We start from the raw sequence: 25,734 nt of genomic DNA on the forward strand, positions 1-25,734 counted from the left end.
GAATTAAATTGCATTCAGTTATAAAAACCTGAAGTCCGTTTTAAAAATAACTTTTCGAATAATTTAGAAGGTATAGGTAGTAGACTGATTGGCCTGTAGGACATTACTTCGTTTTGAGGTTTTCCTGGCTTAGGAACAACAATAACTTGAGCCACCTTCCATTGTGATGGGAAGTATTCAAGCCTCAAAATAGCATTAAATTACGAAGGTAAGAAAGAGTATGGCTTTCCTAGGAAGCTCTTGTAGTATCTTACCTGTTATTAACTCATAACCAGGGGCCTTTTTGGGATTAAGATTTTTAATCTCATCATATATTTCAGATGGTTTAAAGGAGCCAATAGGTAGTGAGAGTTGGTTAGGTGAATCAAGAAACTCCTTTACAACATGTCCTATTATCAAAGTTGTTATCTACAGGGTATGGTTTGAAAACATTACTAAAATATGCAGCAAACAAATCAGTTTTCTCTCTGTTACTTTTCGCCCAAGAACCATCTGGTTTAGATATTGGAGGAATGGGCACTTGCGGTTTCTTTGTGCTTTTTTTGTTACTTTCCATAAAGAATAGTCTGTTGCTTCAGTTGGGGAGAGATTTGAAGTGAATTCTTGAAACCATATGTTTTTTAAGTTTTTTAAGCAAAAATCTTTAAACTGTCTTGAATGCTCTGTTAAACATTGTTTTATCTCTTACATTTCTAGAATTTTGCCATATTCTTCGTAAGCGACGTTTTTGAGCAATGTGCTGCTTAATATATATTGGGTAATTGATATTGCCACACGTTGTATTATTAAGTTCAGGCGTTGCACTCCAAGCAGATTTCTGAACAGTATAATTAAAAATTTTCCACAGCGTTGTCTATTTCCTCTCTTGTTTTAAGTGATATATTAAGACTTAACTGTCATTTAACGTTTCACGAAACTTCACCCAGTTTGTGCCTTTATTCGATAAGGACGCTGCCTTTTCTTTCAATACAAATGATGAACTTATTGATAGGATGACCGGAGAGTGATCGGACGACAAATAAAGAGATGAAACAGCCTCCATATAGTTAGGAGAAATACCTCCCGTAACAAAGAAATCAAGAAGATCTGGAATTTTGTTGGGATCTGAAGGCCAATAGGTTGGTTCCCCTGTAGATACGTAACTCAAGTGATTGTCATTCATGCAATTTAACAAATTTCTACCTCTAGGGTTAATCAACCTTGAACCCCACATGACATGTTTGGCATTAAAGTCACCACCTGCTACAAAACGAGGCCCTAAAGTTTCGAAAAATTCGTTGAATTGAAGTTTGGTAATATTGTGCCTCGGGGGACAGTAAACACCAGAAAATGTAAGTGGTCCCATCCAGTCCTCAACCACTATGCTTGTAGCTTGAATATGATCTTCTTGAAATCTAGGTAATTCATAATGTTTTATTTGTTTTCTGATTAGCACAGCGCTACCTCCATGCGCCGTATTGTCAGGGTGGTTTGTAGAATAAAAAGTAAAATTTGGGATTTTGAAAAAAATTTAAGTTTGTAAAGTGGGTCTCAGAAATTAACATAATATCTATTTTTGTGTATTGAAATAAAAAGTTGAATATCTTGGCCATGTCGGGCCAAGCCATTGGCATTTCCAGAGTCCAATCCTATAAAATCTATTCATTTTAGTTTTGATATGACAGTTGTCAATAGGTTAATCAATGTACCTATTTGCTGGGCTTGTTGAGACATCATCATTTCGAAACTTAATTAAAAATCCATCAATTATTTGATTCAGATTGTGATTTGCTTCTACATTTGATTGACCTGATGCCCACTCTAGCATAAGATAAGGTTGGTGATACTGGTTGAGACTGATTTACCTGTTGAATTTTGAGTACGAACAGATATAGGTCTATCTACTTCTCGATCTTGCACTGGAGGAGGAGTGTCTTTTTTAACGCTGGTCTTAGAGGTGGAAAAGCCTTTTTTTTAATATCTTTGTAAATAGAGCAACCTTTATAGTTGGCTGGGTGCTCACCACCACATAATACACATTTGGGAGGAACATTTACAGATTTATTACAGCTGCTAGTATCATGATCTGAGCCGCATTTTACACAGCGGTTTTGGTACCAGCAGTAAAGCCTTTGTGTGCCCATATCTTTGACACTTTTTGCACTGCACCACATCATTACGTTTGTAAGGGGGCTCAAGTACAATTTTGGCATTTAGTAGGAATTCAATTTTAAAAATGTCTTTGTTGTTTGATGCTGGCTCTAAGTCTACAAAAAAAATTGACAGTGGATCTTTAGATTTGCTACTTCTAAGGTTTCGACACATTCCTAACTTTGTGGTTATAAGCTTCTATAGCTGTTTTAATTTCCTGGGGTTCCGTAGAGAAGTGCATATTCTTAAGCACTACTCTATAAGCTCTGTCACCCTTTATTTGGTATGTATGGAAGTTTACTTTCATGTTAGTTAAATGTTTGACTAATGCGCGGTAGGCTTCAATAGTATCAGTGTTAATTTTTACTTTATCTCTTAGCTATGCATTTAAATGAATATGACTCTTTTTTAATTACTTGTTCAATGTTTACCATCATTTTACTTATGTTGACAATGTTTGGGACAAATATAGGTGGAGGCCTCACCTTCGTCCTACATTTGTCGTCATTCATCGTTTCTTCTTCTTCAGAGCCTAGGTTGGCGTTACTCAGCATTTCAAATCTGTTGTGCAATTCAATAGGTCTAGCAGTTTTTGCAACGTAACTCTGTAGGTCTACAAGGTTTCTTAACATCTGAAACGTTGGCTGTTGACAAATGTCTTTTGTTTCTAGTTGTTTCGATTTGCCACTCGTTTTTGATTATTGACATCGTCATTAGAAATAGTTTTTCCTGATATGATGTTCATTATTTGCTTTATTAGAACAATAATTGTGATCATTAGTTATGGTATCAAAATCCAAACAGTTTGAGTTGTTTGAAAGGGGCAAATTTTAAGTTGTCCATTACCTTCTCACTTGAAAAACTACTAACAGTAAACAAACACTGAAAACAATTAAAGTTAACGGGTAAGGTTAGTTGTAGGAAAAGTACTGGAAAAAAAAGATTACGAAAAAAATCTAAACATTTTTATGTAAATTATGAACAAAAATGTTTTAAGAACTGTTTTATATAGTTTCAACCACTAATTGGGTAAAAAAAACTACATTTTAAATTAAAATAAAAAGACACAACACTGAAACAGCCATTTTTAAGGCAATGACAGATGCCAGAAAATATCTGTAAATTTTTTCCACAGTCGGCCAATATTTACCACTTTAATCGTTATTGTTTAACATCCATACAATCTACTATAACTTCATAAAACACACGCAACGAACCAATTACTGTACTCATGTAATAACCGACCCTTATGAAATTAAAATCCATCCTAGTTACATAAATGTTTATTAAAGACCAATATTTCCCACTATTCTCGGTAATGTTAACATATATATACAAATCTATTACAACTCCATAAAACATACACTACGAACCAATTACTGTACTCGTGTAATAACTGACACCAAATGCAAGTGACTTTTAATACTTGATGGCTGATTTGTAAACATATATCTTTAATTTAAAACCAACATGGAGGAAATCGGCCGGATAGAACCAACGTACTGACCACCATTAGATGTTCATAAATTCTTTTAATATATAGATTATGCTCACGCAATGAAGTGTCAAATTAACAATTATTTTCACAAGTATAACAAACATAATCTCTAAAATGAAAACTTATAGGTACCATGTGTAATTAACCTCGAATTAAATCACTGTATAATTATGCAAGATTACGCAATGGAAAATCAAATCAATGTGTAAAATTTAAAGCGTTGTTTTATACAATAATTTATTTACCATATATACAACAATATACTATTTTACTCTGTACAAATATTGATATAACAATAAAATATTTCCTAGCAATTGTTATACTATCTATAAATTACAAAACAAAGCAATCTTCACGTAATAAAAAGACGATTTTATTGTATTGATTAAATTAGCATTAATCAAGATATATTAATAGCAATAACCACTAAAAAGTGAGTGAATAGCAATGACTGTTTCGAATTAGTTTATACTCTGTGATTCATTTACATTACAATTTGTAAACTCATACAGAATTTGTGAAGAGGTGTATTGAGGAATTTCTTTCTAGAACACACTCGTTTGTTGTCAGATACTACACCCTCGATCTCATCAACCTCGATATCGTGCTGTAGCACTAAGGTCACTCTGACAGTTTTGATATATATGAATTTCTACAAAACATTAGGCATGGTCAAATTAATCTCCTTAATCAGTTTTACTGCAGTTTTAAAGTTATATTACTTCTTTGAATCGCAACGTTTTCATTGAAGAATAACCATAAATCGCTCCTAGCGAGATCACCTGAATAAGAGAGGCATCCCATCGTATTGATGTATTTCGGCCGAAAAATCAAGTTTTTGCAGTAGTGTAAGAAGTGACATTGCCGTGGTCCAAAATAAAACCCTAAGTCCTGAAGAACTTCTGGCAAGTATTGTTCAGTGTACCAACTTACCACATGACAGTCCTCTGTTCTCAAAGCTTAATAGCATTAACCAGTCCCACTTGAAGAAAACAGCTGAGCATGTATGAAGAAACAGCATAGGTACTTTTATCACTGATCGTTGTTTTTGACACTTGTGGGTATGGGTATGGAATGGCTCGTCTTCGAGTTAAAACATCATAAAACTGCACCTGCCGTCACCACCATTGACTGTTTTGGAAATAATCCAATTAACACCAATATTAAGCAGTTGGAGGATCTGTTGGTTAATTTTCACATGCTCAGCTTTCTGCGCATTTATCAAATCGTGAGGTACCCACTAAGAAAACAAGTAGTTCTTACTTTTAAATAGTCACGCAATATTAATCACAATGCTGCGGATCTAATCCATAGGGAAGGTTTCCTGTTGGATCATAGCGCGCACATGATCAGCTACGCACTCCTATTGATACAAACCGAATTCAAAATTATACAAATTCATAGCCCGAAAATACTCTCTTGATAACTTATTAAATTCATAAAGTTTATATTTCCAAACCGACGATACAAGTACACTGTGAACTCAATTCAGGTACTGTAGGCGCTCGGAAAATATATAATGTCATATAGTTACAGAATGTAATATAATATATTGCGAAATTGTGTTAAACATTTTCAGATTAAGGTCCACTTATTTTTATCTCGGTCATCGGCCTCGGTCGACCAGTTTAAAAGTTCAATGTTCAATCTTCTCGTCGTTAGTCGTGTCGTGACTGCAAGTCTCACAAAATGAATATCCTCTTTTCGTCTGCTTGCTTTGTTTTGACTTGTTTTCAGCTTGGCAGTTTGCGGACAGTTTACGCAGCTGCGGCAATGGCAGGGAAACATCTAAGTTCAGGTTGGAAAATTTTATTTGCTATATTTTAATTATTTACAACCACTTTTTCCAATTGAAGTAGTAGAAGATTCCTTGTCGTTTTTGTTTCGTTGTAATGCCATAATGGACTTGTCCTGTTAAGGTCGTCTAGTTCGTTCGGATATTGCTGTTCTGGAAGTCACTGAGTACATAATTAACCCTAGAACACTACCGTGTTTTGATATACCTTTGTTACTACCGACACGTAAATGTTACGTAGCATGTTTATTTTTGTTTTTTAGGTTATGCCAAGGTTTATTTTCATGCCTGTGTATTGTGTTTGTGTATTTTCTTGCCTATGTGCTTACATAAGGTGATGATGCGTGTGTGCGTGCGTGCATGTGTGATACATGGTGTTTTCCTAACCTTATCTTCATATCTACAATGCCATAGAAACTCGTCCTTTCCAAAAAGCCTACAAACTGTCTACTAACTCCACGACTTTTATTTACCAAGAAACAACCTAAAATAGGTTTAGTTACTTATTTTACTATACACACTTATACGTATATTGTTTATCAAGCAATACTACCGCTACGTAAAATTGACGCACGGCCTAAATAAAAATCAATATTGAGATAAGAAAAAGAACTACACACCCCCGTACACTTCGGAGGACGAACGACCATTGATTAGTAGAAGCACTGCCCAAAGCTTAAACCGGAAGGTTGGGGGGAGAGTAGGTGTGACTATAAACATGACGCATATACGTAAAACTTACGCATGGTAGTGTTCTAGGGTTAAATTTAATTCCGTTCACAGTATGCAAATATTAGTTCTCAAGCTGACAGCTACATTAGTCTCTGATGGCAGGTCAATTTTAGAATTTTTTGGAGTTCTACTTTTACGTTTATAAAAAACCAAGACTAATAAAAGGTTATATTGCATAAGCTACCTACTCTTCAGTTGAGAAAGATATATCAAGTTTTTTATAATTCTTTAACACTGAGATGTACAACAAGAAAAATGTGTATAGGATTTCATGAAAGGGGGCTGGGACGAAGCCTAAGTCCAAGAAGCCTGAAGCCCAAAATATGTGCCAAATTGATAGCTAGTAAAATTTGAAAATAGCTAAAATCTGCTAAATATTACTTAGTTTGTGAAAATATTTACTATTTATGTACTACAATAAACATAACCTATAAATCATCATTCCCTTATAAGTCTGATTGACAAGAAACAGGGTCCAATCCTATCAATTCCCTCAAATCTGAAAATCTATCCCAAAAGTTTTCCATGGTATATATGATTATATTTGATATTATAAGAAATAAGAGTACTATTTCTCAAGAAAGTGTGTTTTACAATAGCCAACTATACCACACATATTACTAAATCACTACATTACCATTCAGCAGAAGTTCACAAAAATATGAATGTAAAACTGATGTTTATTTGGTTGCTGTTTAATAAGCGGTCACCGCGACATTCGTATCAACTATAGATTAGAAATATTTAAACTACTATCCAATATAAAAACATTTAACCCATAGATATTCATAATTTATAATTGCCAGCTGTTTTTATTTTACTGAATAATAGTATTGTTTAATACAATTTTAGAAGCCTATAACGTAATTGCATTGAACATTAACATATTGTTCCAAATTCATTAAATTATTGGCAAATGTGATCTCACATCGGAGAAGTTAAATGATGTGGGATGTGATCTGAGGTCAGGAAAGTACCGATCAGAAATGACCCTGACCATTAGTGCCCATGGGCTTGTTGGCGTCAAAAAAAAATCTCTTCTAAAATAGTCTCCTTATTATTTGACTTAGTGTGAACATTACGTAATTACGATGATATCAGTTCTTGTTTTCTGCCTCCCAAAAGAAAATGATTTCAGACAGAAGTATGCCACTCTGTCCCTATCTACTATACATATGTATTTATTATTAATATAAAAAGTCAAAGTCGAAGTGTTTTTATAAGTTGTCCGATTTTTAACCTATTTTTTCTGAAATGTGTTTCATTGTAATTTTTTTGGGAAAAGCAGAGATGGAAATTTTTTACCTTTGGGGGACTTAAAAACCCTATGAAAAGATATGGGGATGGGGGTAAAATTACATAAGTCCAGTTCAACAAAAACAAAACTACATACAAATATGTAAGGACTATTCCATCATTCCTTTTATCCCATCATATTTTAATTGTAATTTCTTTCCCAGATTGTTTCTGTTTATCCAGACTGGTGGTCTCTCAACCAAGCTACTGATGAGGCTTCTTACACTTGCAGGTGCTACGGAGCTTCCTTTGTTTTATTACTATTGTTCACTCACTTAATGGAGAAGAGATGATCAATTAGACCTGAATCTCTATCATCTTCTTCTTGGTTGTTGTTCATTAATGTTACATGTCTATTAAATTCTGGCAACCATAAATCCTCTTTCAAACAACAAATACGAAGATATATTACCTGTTTAAAAATACCAGGAATATGTTTCAGGTTCCACTGATCCACCTTTGGTAGCAGGAAAGATACGGCTATACAGCATGCGATATTGTCCTTATTCCCATCGAGCTCATTTGGTGTTGCTTGCTAAAAATATTTCGTAAGTTTTATTCTGTATTTAACATTAATTTAAAATTGCTTTATTTCTTTAACCCTTTAACTATTATATAGTTTTACATCTCTTGAAGATGACTAAGGACTAGACACTTTCCCACCTGCCACTCAAAAAGATAATAAGAATATACTAGTATTGTTTATGAATATTGAAATCAGTGGGTGAAAATATTTATCAGATGTTTTATAGTAATCAATATGGTACTTATTTTCATTATTTGTAGCAGAGGTACATTATTTATTGCATTTCAAGTTCTCACATAAATTAAGCCTCTGTTACTCATTGCCAAGCTGCTCAGTTGAAAACCAGTTACAGGAAATTAAATTTTTATTGCTGTTGTGTAAAGGTTCAGTTAGTTTTATAACAGCCTGTATTAGTTTTTTAAGTTTCAGTCCATCATCTAATATTCCTTTTGCATAACAGTACTTATATGTATATATGAATGCATTCTACAGATAACCACTTACAAAATCTACCAAACAAAAAAAGACAGGTTTTGGTAGTTTGCAATAAATTTGTTGTAAACTTCAAAAATCAATGTGGTACAGTTTTCTTGTCTACAAGCATCTCAGATGGCAGGATAGTCAAAATGACACATAAGGAGAATCTCAAACCCTTTACTATTGTGGTAACTATAAAAAAGGGTCTCCTAGGTAATCATTTTTGAGAATAAAGACATTATATATTTCCATGAGCTGATTTGATACTCCTATCAGAATATACAACTCAGTTAGATTTATGTCTTTATAGGTATGCATTCAGTATTAGCTCTTATGGTAGCCCTGCAGTTTTCAAATTTTGTATTGGTGTGTCCTATTACATTTGTTACAGTTTGTTAAAAATATTAATCACTGTAGATGATTTTTTAAAGCTTATCCTCCACATGTAGTCCAGGAAGTCTTCTGATAATATCTTGTTGAGTTGTCTGTCGGTTGTTTGGAAGTTTCATTAATGCTCCATATTATAGAATTATCATTATTTCTCTCAATATAAATGGGAGGGGAATGGTGATGACAACAAGTAATAGAGGTACAGGAACTCAAGTTTTATCATCATCACGTAGGTTTTCATCATTATTGTCCATGATTAAGCCATCAAAAGTCACCTTCAGAAACAGTGAATGTTGGATCTGAATCATCACTTTCATTTTTTAAATAGTATTTTCATCTTCATTCAATGACATATAAAAATGTTCAGTACAACTATCATATATGGCATAAAATTTGCTGTCATATTCACCATGAGATAAATAGGCTTTTTATAATGACTGACAAAAATTCTATGGTACAGTAATAAAAATAAAAAATAAAAACCAATTAATTGTTAAAGAAAAGGTCTCACTGACCTCTACGTTGTAGTTTATGTCATGTTTTCCCAACAGTTATAAATATGGCGCAGACTGGAGAAAGGGTCATTAACTGGGAGCCCACGTGGTGGGAGAAAGGTACTGAGTGGAGGGGGAGTGGCGGAGGCTACTAAAAGAACAAAATTTCTTTGAGTTCTCACAGATAGTTAGAGTTGAGGGATTAAGCTAAATTTTTGTATATTTTAGTGATGTTTTATATTGATCGATGATCATATAAAACACCTAAAATGGACTGTGCCTATATATGTAGACAAAAACTATTCAACTTCCTTATTTGTCATCCAGATGCAAAAATTAATGATCACTGAATTCTTTATCAACATTTCTGAGAAAGTTACCTTGAAATGGTTACTTTTTTAATTACTGCATTCCTAAAACTTTTAGTGGATGAAAATAAAGTTATTACTAATGTGTAATCTTTAATTTGTTTACTAATAAATTTAACATTTAAATTACTAAATGAGAAGTTTTGACTAAGTTTGGTTTTAATCAGTTAAATAATTTTGTTTATTAATTTTTATTAATATTATATAGCAACTCTGAGATGATGAGTTAATATGTAATATATTATTAGATGTTTAGTCATTTACTATTCCTAATAAGACTCACAGTATTTGAGAGGTGGTATCGTATGATGAGCAACCTAATTCACTTGCAAAACATTAACACTATGTTCAATCATGACGGTTTAGTACATTACATATAGTAGTTATGGTATAAACTTTCAGGCTTCATCTAAATAAGATCCTGTCTAGTTAAGTCTTGACTGGATAGACAATGATGGGTATTACAGTCTTATCATTTTTTGTTATGTCACTCATGTTTTTCTATAACGTACAGACAGCTCTAATATCTACTATTATACTCTAGTAGTTCTGGGTGGGGAATGAGTAGGGGGCTTTGCATCATTCTACAATGCATAAGGAACTGTTATCCTGAAGGGTAGATCGAATTCTTCTAAAGACTTAAAGACGGGTCAAAAGGGAAAGTAGAACCAGAATATTAATTTAACCATCTCTCTCAGTGAAAACAACTGAGAAGGGTTTTATACATCCTAACATTAGTATATCATTGTACTATGATTTTATGAGCACATTAACTGATTCTTACAATTTTTGATGTGGAAGGTGCAATCAGAGGAACTTTCTCGTCAATTATCTTTCCACACTTTCCTATCTTTCCAATGGTTATGCACTAACCATGTATAGAGGCTACAGTCAAGTGGTTGGGAATCTATCCAAATTCCCTATTCCCAATCAAGTATTATTAAGCGTAAAATCTTCCCCAATATTCTTTTCTTATAACTAAATGTTGTAAATGTTCTTTGTCCTCTCAGTATACATTCTTTCCCAAAATTGTATTAAATTGTCCATGTGGGCTGGTCTTATTTAATACAGAGAATTCAATGTATATAGTACTGTTAACATTATTGTAAAATTTACTGTCCAAACTTTATATTTTCAGGTTTGATCCTATTTTTATCAACCTAAAGACAAAGCCAGAATGGTACACAAATACTGTGCCTTCAGGCAAAGTACCTGCATTGTTGGTGGATGGCCAGATTGTCTCCGATAGTCTAATTATCGCAGATTATCTGGACGAGAGTCACTCTCAGAGACCACTCCATAGTAAGGATCCCTTGCAGAAGGCCAAGGATAGAATCATAATAGAGAACTTCGGCAAGGTAGGTCTTAGTTCATAATACTATGTTAGAATTGTTTACCAATATGAGATGCCATCTCTTAATGACATCTCTTATTTAATTCTAGTGTTTAGTACTAGAAACATTTTTATAGGTTACCTGAAGTAGTTTGGCTACGTACCTTATTTGTGTTTGGATATCATATTATAATTGATTGAATATGAATATAATCTGTTTTTTTTGTGTGTGCTTTAAAACAATTTGCGTAACGCTTGTCTTAATCCTTTGAGATGGCTCTGGAGGTTGATTCCTCACTGTGAATCCATATTATGATATGGAGTAAATTAACAAGAAAGTTCTTTCTTGAAAATTTCAGTAAATAATGTTAAATACATAAGTACATTCTGAAAATAATACTACTTTGGTTGTTAACATTACTAACGGAAGATCTCATCATAACATTTAATCATCCTTCATACAACCCCAATCTAGTGTTTAGTGAATCACATGTTTTTTGCAACTGTTGAAGGTCAGTGCCGCAATGACAACAATTAAATAAAAATGACCATCTTACAGTAAAGTTGCTGTTAAATCAGGTAGCAAACTTCTGTGATGGCAGTATACAAAACCTTGTTTGATAGGATCAATATTCGAAGCAATTAAGTTACATAGAAAAGTAGATAAAGGTATGGGCTTACATATAAAAAAAAATTATTACAAATAGTGTTCAATAATGTAAAGTGTTGAACAACCCTGACTCCGCCAGCTTTGCTATTGATGGGAGAGTATAGGCACAATGCTATACCGCAATCCATTTTTAGGACTTTTTGTTTTGGCAGGTGAGTTGTTACACATTCCTTATTTGATTTCATGGCCACTGTCCTAAGCAACGTTTATTATTCATGGTTTTTCATAAGTGACGTTCGGCCAAGGTAAACCTGCATTTGGTTCATCCCACAGTGACAGTTCTGATTACCAAAATAGGCATATGGGGGTATTATATATTCTAGATTTTGGTATCAAAAATTAGATTCAAGCATGCCTGAGGTCTCATCCATTAAAATAAAGAATAGGTTGAGATTGTTTCAGTCCGAAGGCCTCTAATTAGTCCACCAGCTATTCGGAGTGAAACTTTGGAGCGAACTAGGTACTAAATTATTCGATTAATCTTTTGCCTTTATACCAACTTTTGACAACTGTTGACACGCCGGAATCGCTACGGACCTTCATCAGGGTTTCTCTTAAATGTCCAGTTCAGGAATGGATCACCATCTTTCGGGTTCGTGACAGCAAACATTGACCTGACAGCCTTAACAACTAGTTGCAAGTAATGTACACCCTATTTTCAGCGAGTCCACAATTCTTTTCCACATTATATTTTCACATTGAAAAAAAAACCAATTGTTTAACTGTTAGTAACGATTCCACTAGATGATATTAAAATCTAGAGGGATATTTTAAATTGCCACTGCCAATGGGGAGCAATCACTCGGTTCTTCGTCATGATCTTTACTGTTAGTGCAGACAGCTTTTTGAGTGTTATAGATAAAAAGTACAAATATAAACCATAAATATTATGCAAGTGTAAGTGTTTTTTTTTTTTTATATATTAACCCTTTCCGCTCGGAGCGGTAATGTTAGAATGTCCACAGAGATCGGATGGGCAGCAGTGTTGGCCACCGCCATTTCCTCTAGCGCACGCAGTTATTTTTAGAGTTGCCGTCCTCAGAGATCGGATGGTCAGCTGTGCTGTCCGTTGAATAATCCTACTAGCGCTCGGATTGACAGCAGCATTGACCACAAGTTATAAACTCTTTTTTTTTATTCTGACCTATTTTTTTATAATACAACGCTTTAAGATCAATCAGCTGTTTCATTACAAAGCTTGGAAATTGATCATCTGGTCAATATCGTATTCTAGGCTTTCGTTTTAGCGCGCTTTTAACCACATTGTCACTAGTGAGTTAACCTACACGCATTATTAGAATGGATTATTTATTATTCTTAGTATTGTGCAATTTTATTAAATATTAGTGTAAATGAAGTATTGTAGATATCAGTGTAAATATAACTGTAAATAAAAGTGTAAATATATCAATATTAATACCTGGTTTTACTGGTATTATTATTAATTACTGGTATTAGAGCTTGTTGGCGATGTAAGGAACACAAATAAAAACGGAAAAGACCATCCCAATTGCAAGACATTTCCCGACTAAATGGGAAACTTCATCTACCATATCCTCTTGAAGGTAGAAAAGTGAAGGATTGCGTCGTGTGTAGCAGCAGAGCACAAGGCGGCACCAGGAAAAGAGTGGTTTTATTGCAAAACTTGTGAAAATGAGCCCAGTCTTCACATCAGTGTTTGTTTTGAAAAGTACCATTCATCTCAGATATTTCAACAACAAGATGACAACTAGCCTGCAGTTAAATTTGTATTCGGAATAATAATAAGCAGTTCAATTTTATTTTTTATCATGTTATAATTATTTACTGTCACATTATTAATACTCATTATAACTCATGTTAGTTTATAGAAATATAATATTTCCATTGTAATACTTTTCGACTACATTATTATTTACCTTTGGACCTTTAAATCCATTTAACTTTTTAAAAGGCACAGTATCAATGACGCGCTGAAAATAAATCCGAGCTGGTGGGGACGCAAAAATTACATGGCTGCTGTGTGCACGCGGGCGCCATAGTGGACAGCACCGCTGCCCATCCGATCTGAGTGGACAAGTACGCGCTAAAGTAATACGAGCCTACGAGAAGCCATATTTGGTCAGCACTGCTGCCCATCCGAGCGGAAAGGGTTAAAATGATTCTCACTTAAACACAGTTTATTTTTATTTTACCACTCATGAGACCACAAAAAGAGATACTTTGTTTCTCAAGTTTTCTACCTGGAGGGCATCTTGATAAAATGAGATTGTTTGTTGGTGACACTTTGTAAAGTGCTAGTTCCATTAGACACCTCCTTCCCCAAAATCAAGACCCTGGAAAGTTAAACATAGTCTAAAATTTCAAATAATGTTTTTTAGTTTTTTTTTTAAAAGGGAGAGGCCGATCCCCTTTTAAGCCTTATATGTCCGTCCTCATGGACCACTGGCCTGTGCGAGGATCTTATCAAACAGAATAAGGGGGAGAGTCGATACAGTACAAGATCAATGGTATTGATAAAAAGTGCAATGGTCACAGACAGGATTTAAACCTACGTTATCTCTAACTCAGACCAAAGTCCAACGACTTAGACACTCGGCCATCGGCACTCCCAATATAACAATAATCAATGTGTCAACAGTCCAGTTAATCAGTATTTTAGAATTTGTACTGTGTACATATTATATGCTGCTCGAAATGACTATTTTTCAACTACAAGAACTTTTCTTAGCAAATTAATAGTTTTTATTGTGTTATCCTCAGGTAACAGGGCCTTTCTACAAGGTAATGACTGGTGTCAATGCCTCCGTTGAAGAGTATGAACATGTTGTGAAAGAGTTAATACCTTTTGAGAATGAACTGGCTGCAAGAGGAACATCTTTCTTTGGAGGTAGACTATTTCATGTCTTATTGTTAACTTTTGTCTATTATTCATTTAAGTCAAATTCTCATAAATAAAACAAAATGTAAATTTCAAAACATAGAGTTAATAAATCAATATATTTGTTTTTACATACAATTTCCAAACTCTGAATTAACATTAGAATACTGTTTGTGCTTTTTAGGTGATAAACCAGGGATGGTTGACTATGTGATCTGGCCTTGGTTTGAAAGAATCCAAATGTTCAAGATCCTTCATGGGGACCAATTTGTTTTCCCTGCTCAAAGGCTACCAAACTTGGTAAGTAAACATGTGGTTTGTGTTAACTTACAACCTTTAATGTAAAAATCTAATAGTTGACAATTAATTACAAACAATAAATCACAGGAAATTAAGGTAATATTAATACTAAAATGATGATCATGCCAAAAAGTAATCTATTTGGATCAGACTAATCATTGTTACTTTCTTTAATAAATTTAAGAAACTGCAAAATTAAACTGTTAATTGTTTTGTTGGGAATGATTATGAATAATTTTAACAAACTTTATGAGTTTTCATAACTGAGGCTCATAGTTTGATTATGTAATCTGCTACTTGGAGGCTCCTATCTCACCTGACATCCTCAGTTATCCACATGGAGGATATGGAGTCTTGTCTAGTTGTGTAGGTCACCTTAAGGTTGTGAAGTGATCAATAATGGCTATGTTCTATAGACAATAAACAATATCTCTTATTAACAATATCATTAACCCTTTTCATGCCAACGTACCGGTATTACGGCCGTCGGGTACTCAACTGAAAATCGCCAACGGCTGTAATATAGGTACGTCACGTTTTTCGTCTGTAATTTTCTTATAGTTCATCTTATTACCGCGAAATTTTGACTAATCGATAGTCGATTAGTTGCTTTGCAACCACAAAGTAGTTAATTCCTTTATGGACTGTTTGTTTGGTCGTATTTGAGCTTCGCAGCTGTTGAATTGTTTGGTCGAGATTGAGGTTACGTTCGTGTTGCTATGCGTTGTTTACGTTTGTAATTCTCTCATTACTTTTGTTGTTAGGGCATTTTTACTATGCCCCTTTTATTAGATTCATTGGTACTTTGGGATTATACAGACCACACCCAGACATGAATCGTTATTTGACATTTAGCTTCAACTGATTAATAGATTAGCGTAGAACAATATTTCGTCGATATAAAACAGGAATTGTCTTATCGCAAACCCCTCCCCATCCTCAGACAGTTGACATTTAGCTTCTACTGATTACTGGATTAGCGTAGAACAATATTTCGTCAGTATAAAACAGGAATTGTCTTATCGCAAACCCCTCCCCATCCTCAGACAGAGGTCAAAGTCGAGCGGTGTAGTAGATAACGTGTTTGCAGTCTCGCCGCCCGTTCGCTTTGTTGTACTTTCGTATTTTACCCCTACATTTCTCCAAACACAAAAATTTAACAAAAACAAACATTACCAAACAAAAACTAAACTCTTTATTGAAAAAAAAACACACAAAACTTGTTATTATTCTTGATCAAACTCCGCCACCCAAAATGCGAGTGCCTCCGGCCGAAGGTGCTTCCGAAGCTCGCGCTGTTGTCAACGAAAGAAAAACATCCCTCGAGATAGTATCTATCAGTAAATATAATTCTAGAGGGGCTGATCAGAAATATAAATTGAATTGTAATGGAAAGGCAATTATGTACCGTGCAAAAAACTTAAATAATCATGTGATGCCGCGCGGCCTGCCGTAATCGGGATTCTCGAGAAAGATAAGATAACAGCGACCACAATATCGATCACAATACCTGGAAATGCTTGTTGATTGATGGAATGTTAGTTCTGTAACTCAAATACATCATTTTATAACGTTCTAAGTTCATTGAAAAAAGTTTAAGCGAATCTGACCTCATTAACAATTGATAATCTTTGTAATTTTGTAATTAAAAAGTTGTTTTTTCGTTCTACAATGTTTGTTTATAATATATCTATAAATTTATATTTTTGTGTTCTTCATACTGGTGTGGTTGGTATAATCCCAAAGTACCGATTTGTATAGTGTCAAATATTGATTTGTGAATATAGTGTAACATTATATACAACGTCCATGCAAATTACAAAAACTGTGCCCGTGGCACATTTAGTGAAAAAAATCATAACTGGACTTCTATATAAGGTAGGCTTTTGAAATTTTGTAATTAAGTTAAGAGTTTGATATACTTTACTAGGATATAACAGGAAATCAGCATACATTTTTTTTAAAGCACTTATTTGTGCTAAAAAAAATGTTTTTTTTGGAAATTTAAAATTTTTTTTCCGAATTTTTAACTTTTTTATAAGTTTAAATTACATTTATGCAACTAAAATTTACCAACAGAACAAGGGCATTTCATAAGCAAAATAATGGTAAAAAAATCATCAATATCCGTTAAAAAATAAAAAAGTTATGATACATTTAGTGAAAGCTTGCAAAACTGCTGAAAATGCCCTTGGCGTTTCTGGGTAGTACTTTTGGAAAATAGGCTGGCATGCAAAGGGTTAAGATATGTTGTAATGTCATTCAGTTGGTGGAGGTAATTTTCAAGTATTGTCATGTAGTGTAGTCAAGGTTCATTGTTCGATGAAATAGAACTCGCGCAGCGTGTAGAAAGCTTGGTCGTAGCCAACACATTGAGATTTCTTCTTGGCCTCAGGGTTGTGGACTTGCAGATATTCTTTCAGATGTAATGGCAGTTAGTGGAATAATTTTAATCCATATGATTGTTTTTTTTGTTTTTTGTTTTAAAAGAAGGCTGTTTTGTGGACTGGTAGTGTATAATCTCCAGTCTGTCTGATAAAAGGGTTATATAGATTCCTCTGTTTTGGATGGTCTTTGAATATGCAGTAAGGATGGTTTCCAGAATGTAAATTGATGTCACTGTCAGTATTTTCTAGTCTTTGGAGATGTTCCTGAAGCTCTAGGTCCTAGTTCTGCCATTATTCTTTATGTTTTTTGTTGCACTACCAGGGCTCTGTGAAGATTATCTTCTGAAGAACTATCCCAAACAGTTATTCCGTAGCGTTGGCTGTTTTGTGGACAGCTAGTGTATAATCTCCAGTCTGTCTGATAAAAGGGTTATATAGATTCCTCTGTTTTGGATGGTCTTTGAATATGCAGTAAGGATGGTTTCCAGAATGTAAATTGATGTCACTGTCAGTATTTTCTAGTCTTTGGAGATGTTCCTGAAGCTCTAGGTCCTAGTTCTGCCATTATTCTTTATGTTCTTTTTTGCACTACCAGGGCTCTGTGAAGATTATCTTCTGAAGAACTATCCCAAACAGTTATTCCATAGCGTAGGTGGCATTTGAATAATGCATGGTATGCAGTTCCTGTGGCCTCTTGAGTTATCATTACTTTTATTCTTTTTGATGCAAACAATGCTCAATTAAGCTTTAGGCAGAGACTAAATATGTGATTTGTCCAGTGCACATTCTCATTAATTGTAATACCTAAATGTTTAATTGCATCAACTGCTTAGAGGCCTTGTAGATCAGTTATGAATGCTTTTTTTCTACCCAGGGACATCTGTTTTGATTTTATCTAATGTAAAACAAGACCATTTTAAACTATATATTCTTGAGCCATGTTGAAAGCAATATGTGTGTTAACCCTTTAAGGAGTAATGACGTTCTGGAACGTCACTACATCATTTTTTCATAGGAGTAAGGATGTGAAACGTAATACACTCCCAAAATAGTAAGAAAAATTTTGTTTTATTTTTTAATGAAAATCAGATATTATTACTATAAAAAGCTAACATTTGCTTTTGTTGAGAAAACACAAAGGCTAAAATTAGTTTTTTGTGTGAAAGTGATTGGAACATGGATGTACTGTATATACAGTGGCACACCACACTCTTTACATTCAAACGTTGTATCATTCCTCTTCTTTTCTCTGCTTGAGGAATGAGAACAGACGTAGCATTTCTTTTGTGTCTTCCGTGTCTGACCTGGCGTCGGCAGTGGGCGGGGGAAGTGTATGATGGTCAGGCGGAGCGGATGTTGGTCTCTGGTAGCGGCTGGCGGCGGCACGACCCTCGGCGCCGCGGTTACCAGCCTTCCTTCTCTTGGAGTGTGATGTGTTTCCAATATTTGTCGGATGAGGTTTAGTCTAAAGTCACAAAACCCACTTTTCTTGTTTTGTTTGATTACAAACATGTTGTATGTATTCAAAACAACAATATCAATCAAGTGGAAAAATAATTTACGGTACCACTTCTTTGATTTCCTTGCACTGTCATTGAAAGATATCATCATGTCAGAGTGGTCGACTGCTCCCATATCCTTGAAACTGATTTGAAAACAATAAACTACACTATTTCATCATTGTAGAAGAAACTGCACAAAGTGAATGTTTACAGCGTAGCAACAGAATGCGACTGTAGAAGTTGTTAGCGCCACTTGCTGTTGACAGTAGAAATCGCGGGAATCCGTGTGCGGAAAAAAACCTTTACAGCCGCTCTGTAGTTGAAAGCAGCTGACAGTATTTACGCGGGAAACTGCGCTCAGTTATTTAAGGTTAGGAACATTGGGCGGATTTCTTCCATGGAGGAAAAACATAAGAGATAGTACTTGTAATATAAGTCATAATTCATTGACGTTCTAGAACGTCCTTACTATTTTCACATGATTTTTAATATGACGTTCTGGAACGTCAATACTATTTTATAACAAACACCTATACTCCTTAAAGGGTTAATAGCTAGTTGTTCAGTATTCCTATAATTGGCTCTAAATAGCACAGTGTCATCCACATACATGATCATTTTACAGTATTCTCTTAGCTGTTCTGGAAAGTCATTTATGAATAAGATGAACAAAGTTGGTCTGAGCACAGAGCCTTGTGGAAAACCTCTTTATACTGGTAGAGGCTTGAACTGTACTGATCTAGTGAGTCTGCCAATTGTTTCCTTTAGTTCAATCATTTGTGATCGTCCCCCGAGGTAGCTTGCAAACCACTTGAGTGCTGCTCGTTGAATATTTAAGTTTTTAGTTTTGTCAATATCAGGTCATATCCAAGGCAATCAAATGCCTTACTAAAAAGGTAAGGGTACAAACTGGTGATTGCGTTACCAACTTTTGAGTTGTCAATTGTATATTCAACAAGGGTCATTAATTGCTGTGATAGTAGATTTGCCAGTGATAAAGCCGTGTTGTTTGTCAGTTACTAAATGGTTCTTTCTCAGGCAATCCAAGAGTGATGAGTACAGTTTTTTAAATGGGTTTTGAAGCAGATGGAGGTAGAGAGATAGTGGTGAGTGGAAGGTCTAATCTGTGGATGTTATATCGCTTTAGTAATTCATTTAGTGCAGTTTATTCTCTTGAAGTCTCACCTAGATTGTCAATGTTAATGTTTTCCACGATGAATTTATCAGTACTTGGAGTTAGTATTTTGCCAGAGTTTCAGACATTACCAAAAATGAAGAGTCAAGATTATTTATTTCAACGATTTCCCATTACATAGACTTAGACAATATTGTAGATCATATAAACTGAACAAACAAAACTGGTTCAAACTTAAAAAAAAATAAATTAGGTTGATATGCAGCAAAATATTCCACAACAACCAGTAGAGAAGCTGAAGTGTATATAGTAATTAACAACAATAAAAATTTAAAATAACAAACATGTAGGAGTAAATTTGATATAAGTTAGTCAAACATACTTAATGGAAAAACAGGTAAAAATTGATGCAGTACATAAATTAATAAATAACAAAAGTGACAAACAATAATAACAAAAACGGTAAGCAATAAAATATAAATCGGGTAACAATAATAATAATAATAAAAAAAAATAAAAAAGACAGTGTTGAATACGTTTCTCATTCTAACAAAAAAGAGAACAATTTAGCAACAAAATAACAAAGGAAAGAGAAAAAAAAAGTTTAGGTGTCAGGCAGTGTTTGAGACACTCCCTGTAGGCTCCCATCGACTGGCTGAAGATGTTAGCACTGCTCCACAGTTCGTTGAGGAGACGAGGAATTCATGTCGACTATAAGTAGTGGGTAGGAATCGTTTTGCGTGTCCTGGATCGAGTTTCTCTTGGTACTTTAAATTAGAGCTTGGTGATCAGTCAGGCATAAGCATTTTTCTTTGTAATTTTTATTTGAATAGCTATTACTATCACTTGTCATCTCAATTCATCACTTCCTTCTACTTCAAAGCTTTCAGTTTTGTGCATAAGTTGGTTGTGTTTGTACGAGACAGCAACACCTCTTTTAATATGTTAATTTCTGCCATATGCACTGATCAGAGTATAGTTAGCCAATCTAGCATGATCCATTGTGCATTCTTTAAGTCCATGATCTGTAAGTAGTACTAGATCTGGATTTTTGTTGTGTAAAAGATGTTCTAAAAGATCAATTTTATTTGCTATTCTAGGTTTTGCTGGAAGAAAATTAACTTTCTAGATCCAAATTTGAGTTTTGTTATAGAGAAGGGTTTGCTGAGTTGAATTGGTTTAAGTCCTGTCATAAGTCCCTTGTAACATTTTTGAGCTGCCGTTTTGTACTGGGTTGAGATAGATTTCCACTGTTCTTCTTCTTTTATCAAGACCTTTCAAAAGAGGTGTCACTTAATGGGTATTTTCATTTAAACATTTTAGAGCTGCTCCCCAAAATCCAATTTTGAGGAAATGGGCAAAGTTGTAACATTGACTAAAAAGTATAGAATAGAATAGAAACTTTATTTCTTCAAAAAAAGTTACTACATTTACACCAGCATTACTAACAATAATGTTCACAATATATTACTACATAGTATTAAACATAAGTAAACACTATTGAGAGTCTCGGATGCACGGGCTTGACCTGATACTTGCTACACACTATTTTCACTAATGTCATTATCTGCTACAGTTTTTAACCTATCCATACCGTACACACTCACACACATATTTCCTGATAGATTAAGAGTTAAAACACATTTAGGAGAAACAAAGAAAACCTCCAAGGCATCGCCTGTTTGGAGATATATTTATTGTAAATTTCTGAATAAAAACGGCTTTTCAAACTGTACATAATTAAATACAGAAAGGGATTTATATAATTTAAATACACTCTTATATATTTAGATGTAAATCTCTGCGTGTTGAATCCTTTTCATACAGATTACCACAATACAAAGTTCATTTCTATTTTCTGGAAAGGTGTTCTGAGTTCAGTCCCTCCAACTTTATCCATCGAAAGCTAAACAGAGTGTATCCATACTTTCAACTTACACTGTATATTTACTGTACACTACTGAACTATTAGGTTTGTCCTATCAAACAATATCAATTATAGTAGGGTTACTTCACCCTACACCCTACTGAACAATGAACTTCAGTGTTATTCGAATGAAGGACATAACAAATCCCGATTAATGTGTACAATTATTGATTATCATTATTTTTTCTGTTTATTGCTGTAGATATACTGCAAAAAATTATCCACCCCGCTTTTATTGGAATTCTAATGTGTTACCAATAATTAAGAGTAATTATAATTAAAAAACACTATAAATGTTTACCACATGCTTGAAAGTGCTTTTTTAGCGAGTCTGTACAGTATTTTGAATTAGCTGATTATAGGCTGCTAGAGATTAAAAATTTTAATTTAAGAAAAATACAAATAACATTAAATTGTGACTTTGATGATACGACTCGTAAATTTGTGTTTAAACAGCCCCATTGGCTGACAGATGTGATGGCGGATAATGCTGTTCAGCAGTACTACCTGTCTTCAGAGAAACATGCTAGCTTCATGAAAACCCAACAGTCTGGCAACCCTGATTATGATGTACTTGTAAATGTGTGTGTATACAGGCCCAGTGGATGGCAAGGATGACGGCAGATGATGCTGTTCAGCAGTACTACCTGTCCCCAGAGAAACATGCTAGCTTCTTAAAAACCCGACAGTCTGGCAACCCTGACTATGATGTACTTGTAAATGTGTGTGTGTGTGTGTATACAGGCCCAGTGGATTTCAAGAATGACTGCAGATGATGCTGTTCAGCAGTACTACCTGTCCCCAGAGAAACATGCTAGCTTCATGAAAACCCAACAGTCTGGCAACCCTGACTATGATATACTGACTCGTGAATAAGGTGGACCTAACTTTTATTTTGTGTTCTCTTCACTATGGCAAAATATTTTAATGCAATGAAATAATTTTAAATAATAAAAATGCCGTTTTAAAAATGTTAGGGTTTTAACACGTTCATGATGACATGTACCCATTGGATACATGGGATCTTTCACAACTGCCGTTGCGTACCCGATATTCCTAATATACTGGCCTAATGGGTACACGTTGCTATGCATATATTGCGTTTTTATTGTTTGCCTGCCTTAGTAGTTTGTTAAATTTGATCCCGCACTTGAATAAATACCTCAGACTATCTTGTACCCTGTCAAGTGCTTGATTGCTTAATTTTTAAGGTAAATTAATATTTTTAGGTACCCCTTGGGGTACACAGAGAAAAATTGAAAAAAAAAAACATATTGAAATATTTGTTTTTGTGCAAAATTGCAAAGCCTATATACCATTCTCATTATACTTAGAAGTTTGACGTAAAACACCGATTACAGTTTTTTGTCATTATTATTGAAAAATTAGACAGGAAAAAAAGGCCAGGAAAAAGCCATCGTCGTGAACGTGTTAAGTCTCTTATGCCACTCTTTATACAGTTGTTGAATATAAAATGATTATTTGTTGCACGTTTGTTGGTGAAGTATCACACAGATCTTAGCTTTCTTGCTGAGTATGACATAACCCTCTATAAGATACATAAAAAGAACCTAAACATAGTGTTATAAATCTCTTTAGTCAGGGATTGTTGCTGATAGTTTGTATAATAGTTAACAAATTTTAATTTTCACACAAATATTTGTTTTGTAGTTTATGAGTAGGCACATGTAACAAATAATTCTTTAAACATTTTAGCATACATGAAAATTTTTCAATTTATTTTCTTACATAAGAATATTTTGATAAATAAAATTATTATTAGGTGTTTGCCTCTATCAAAGTTTAAAGTGACACATAATATCTAATAAAAATCACATATTATTTCAAGCATATCAAGCTCAACATCAAATTTCATGTCATTCATGATTAGGAAACTAGACATAACATCAGATTATGAAGATTTCTAGATTAAGCAAAAAATCGGAAAACGTATTATACCAATACATTTTAAAACATTTATTTAAATATTAAAATATACAAATGTATTCTAAAAATTTAAAGCTTTACTAGTAAAAATGATAACATATTGTACTATATGTACAATGTTGCTATTACCTTTCACTCTATTTACACAATAATGAACAAGCAAGTCTACAAGAGTCACAAACTGCAGCAAAAGAATCTTTACTTCAATCCTAATTGAATGCCCTTGCACATTCTTGATATTATCTGTGCAATTTTCCACAAACAACAATCTGAAGTGATGAAAAATGTTTTTATATGTAACTGATAAATTTGGATGAACTATTTAGGGTAATCCTCTCCAAGTGCTGTGACTTCAGGATGCAGCCATAAAGGTAAAATATGGTCAAATAACTTTGGAAGTTTTAATTATTGTTTGTAACACATGCCTAGGTGAAAATTAGTAAGTTATTTTGGTTTTAATATTGGTAATTGTAAAAAAAGACATTATGATCACATTATAAGTTAATGATGTATTGAATGCAATCATTCTAACAAAGAATGTTTTATTTATCACTTATTTAAGAACAAGTTGTGAAGTAATTGCAGCAATTTTGTGTACTTACATTAGTGATTGTACTTAATTGTAGATTGATTAGTTAACTTATAGTTTTAAAACTGGAATCAAATATGGGTACTATTGGAAAACAAAATCTTACATGTAGGCATAAGAGTTTTAGTAAAACAAACTTGTTCCTGTTATTTTATACTCATGAAGAATGTCACTCGCTTAAATATTTATCATGATACTCATCTGATCCGTATATTTATTTAACATAAAGAGTTATATCTTCCTTATTTGATGTTCTACGACTACTCTCCCTGTACACATTTTTAAAATGGAAAAAGTGATAGCTATTATGAATTATTTGTAATGATTAAAATGTTTTAGTATTGTAAGTAATTTAATACAAAAAAATAATTGTGCTATAATCGACATTACAAAATGTAAGTAATTTGAATCCATTCTTAATTATTTTTAACAACTATAATATTTTAGTATTGTAATTTAATAGACAAATTCAATTGTGCAATAATCAACATAATATTTATAGTAATTTTGCTGTGGTAAACTGAAGTGCAATGTAGAAAAAAGTAAAAAGTGTAATAATTAATGAACATTGCTATAACATTATTATTTAACCCTTCAACGCGTTTTTGCCGTTCTAGGTACGTCATGACACTTTTACTTGAGATCGCGTTTTGCCGTACTGAGTACGTCATGGAGTAGTCGGTTATTTTTGTAGCTGTAACAGACGACTATCGAATGTTTTCAATGAAAAATGTATACCAATCGAAAGGAGAAGATTCAAACTTTCGATTAATTGAGTCGATATCTCGAAAAATCGATCTTTAGAAAAAATATCTGAGAAATCAGCTGCATTCAAGACGACGTCATTGCCGTGCAGCCGATCGTTTTGTCAGCTTACGTTTGTTGTTGTTTACAGTCATTGTTAGTGTGATGGTTATGTTCAACTGACATATTTTTGTGTGTTTTACGTTCCTTTGTTTAGTTATTATTATTAGTTTTACAAGCTAACTATATTGTTTTGAAGAAGGAAATCCCGTTTTGACAGGAACAATTTGTTGTGTTTTATAAACATGAGTTGGGGATGGTTTGTAGGTTAGCTAGCTTTTAGGGAAATTAACCTAAAGTAGGTTAATTTTGTTTAATTTGGCTAATTTTAAACACTAACAACATAGAAGTATAATAAAATAATTATAAACTTGGGTAATTTGCTTATATTATTTATAAAACACAAAATCTCTAAAAAAACCGCCAGAAAAATCAACGCAGGAGGGAGTATGACCATGAAAAAAAAATAACGCGTTGAAGGGTTATAAATAATTTTAGTGTCACATATCGATATTGCTTAATGTGTTGTATACCAAAATATGCTGTAGGTCCATGAATTTAAGTTTTCAGTAAG

At 33.7% G+C, this 25,734-nt stretch overlaps 1 protein-coding gene across 2 annotated transcripts; it reads left to right on the plus strand.

Annotated features, from left to right (window-relative positions):
* The first annotated feature begins 4,246 nt into the window (after positions 1 to 4,246).
* Positions 4,247 to 24,945, plus strand: LOC124370452 (pyrimidodiazepine synthase-like). Of its 2 annotated transcripts, XM_046828743.1 has the most exons (7): positions 4,247 to 5,426; positions 7,894 to 7,999; positions 10,845 to 11,064; positions 14,452 to 14,578; positions 14,754 to 14,869; positions 22,565 to 22,697; positions 24,094 to 24,945. In XM_046828743.1, the coding sequence occupies exons 1-6, from the start codon at positions 5,318 to 5,320 to the stop codon at positions 22,694 to 22,696; spliced, it is 810 nt and encodes a 269-aa protein (XP_046684699.1). In that variant the 5' UTR covers positions 4,247 to 5,317; the 3' UTR covers position 22,697; positions 24,094 to 24,945. The 2 variants fall into 2 exon arrangements, with proteins under 2 accessions (XP_046684699.1, XP_046684695.1); XM_046828739.1 differs by lacking the exon at positions 24,094 to 24,945 and having other exon boundaries at positions 4,252 to 5,426; positions 22,565 to 22,783.
* Positions 24,946 to 25,734: the final 789 nt, after the last annotated feature.

The sequence above is a fragment of the Homalodisca vitripennis genome, chromosome 1 (genome assembly GCF_021130785.1).
Source record: "Homalodisca vitripennis isolate AUS2020 chromosome 1, UT_GWSS_2.1, whole genome shotgun sequence".
NCBI lineage: Eukaryota > Metazoa > Arthropoda > Insecta > Hemiptera > Cicadellidae > Homalodisca > Homalodisca vitripennis.

What these genes read in the sequence shown, in the direction of transcription:
- LOC124370452 (XM_046828743.1), top strand. Translation starts at nt 5,318, where the DNA reads ATGAATATCCTCTTTTCGTCTGCTTGCTTTGTTTTGACTTGTTTTCAG. An exon ending in TAATAGAGAACTTCGGCAAG is followed by an intron (nt 11,065 to 14,451) that starts GTAGGTCTTAGT and finishes TGTTATCCTCAG; the next exon opens with GTAACAGGGCCTTTCTACAA. An exon ending in CTCAAAGGCTACCAAACTTG is followed by an intron (nt 14,870 to 22,564) that starts GTAAGTAAACAT and finishes GTGTGTATACAG; the next exon opens with GCCCAGTGGATTTCAAGAAT.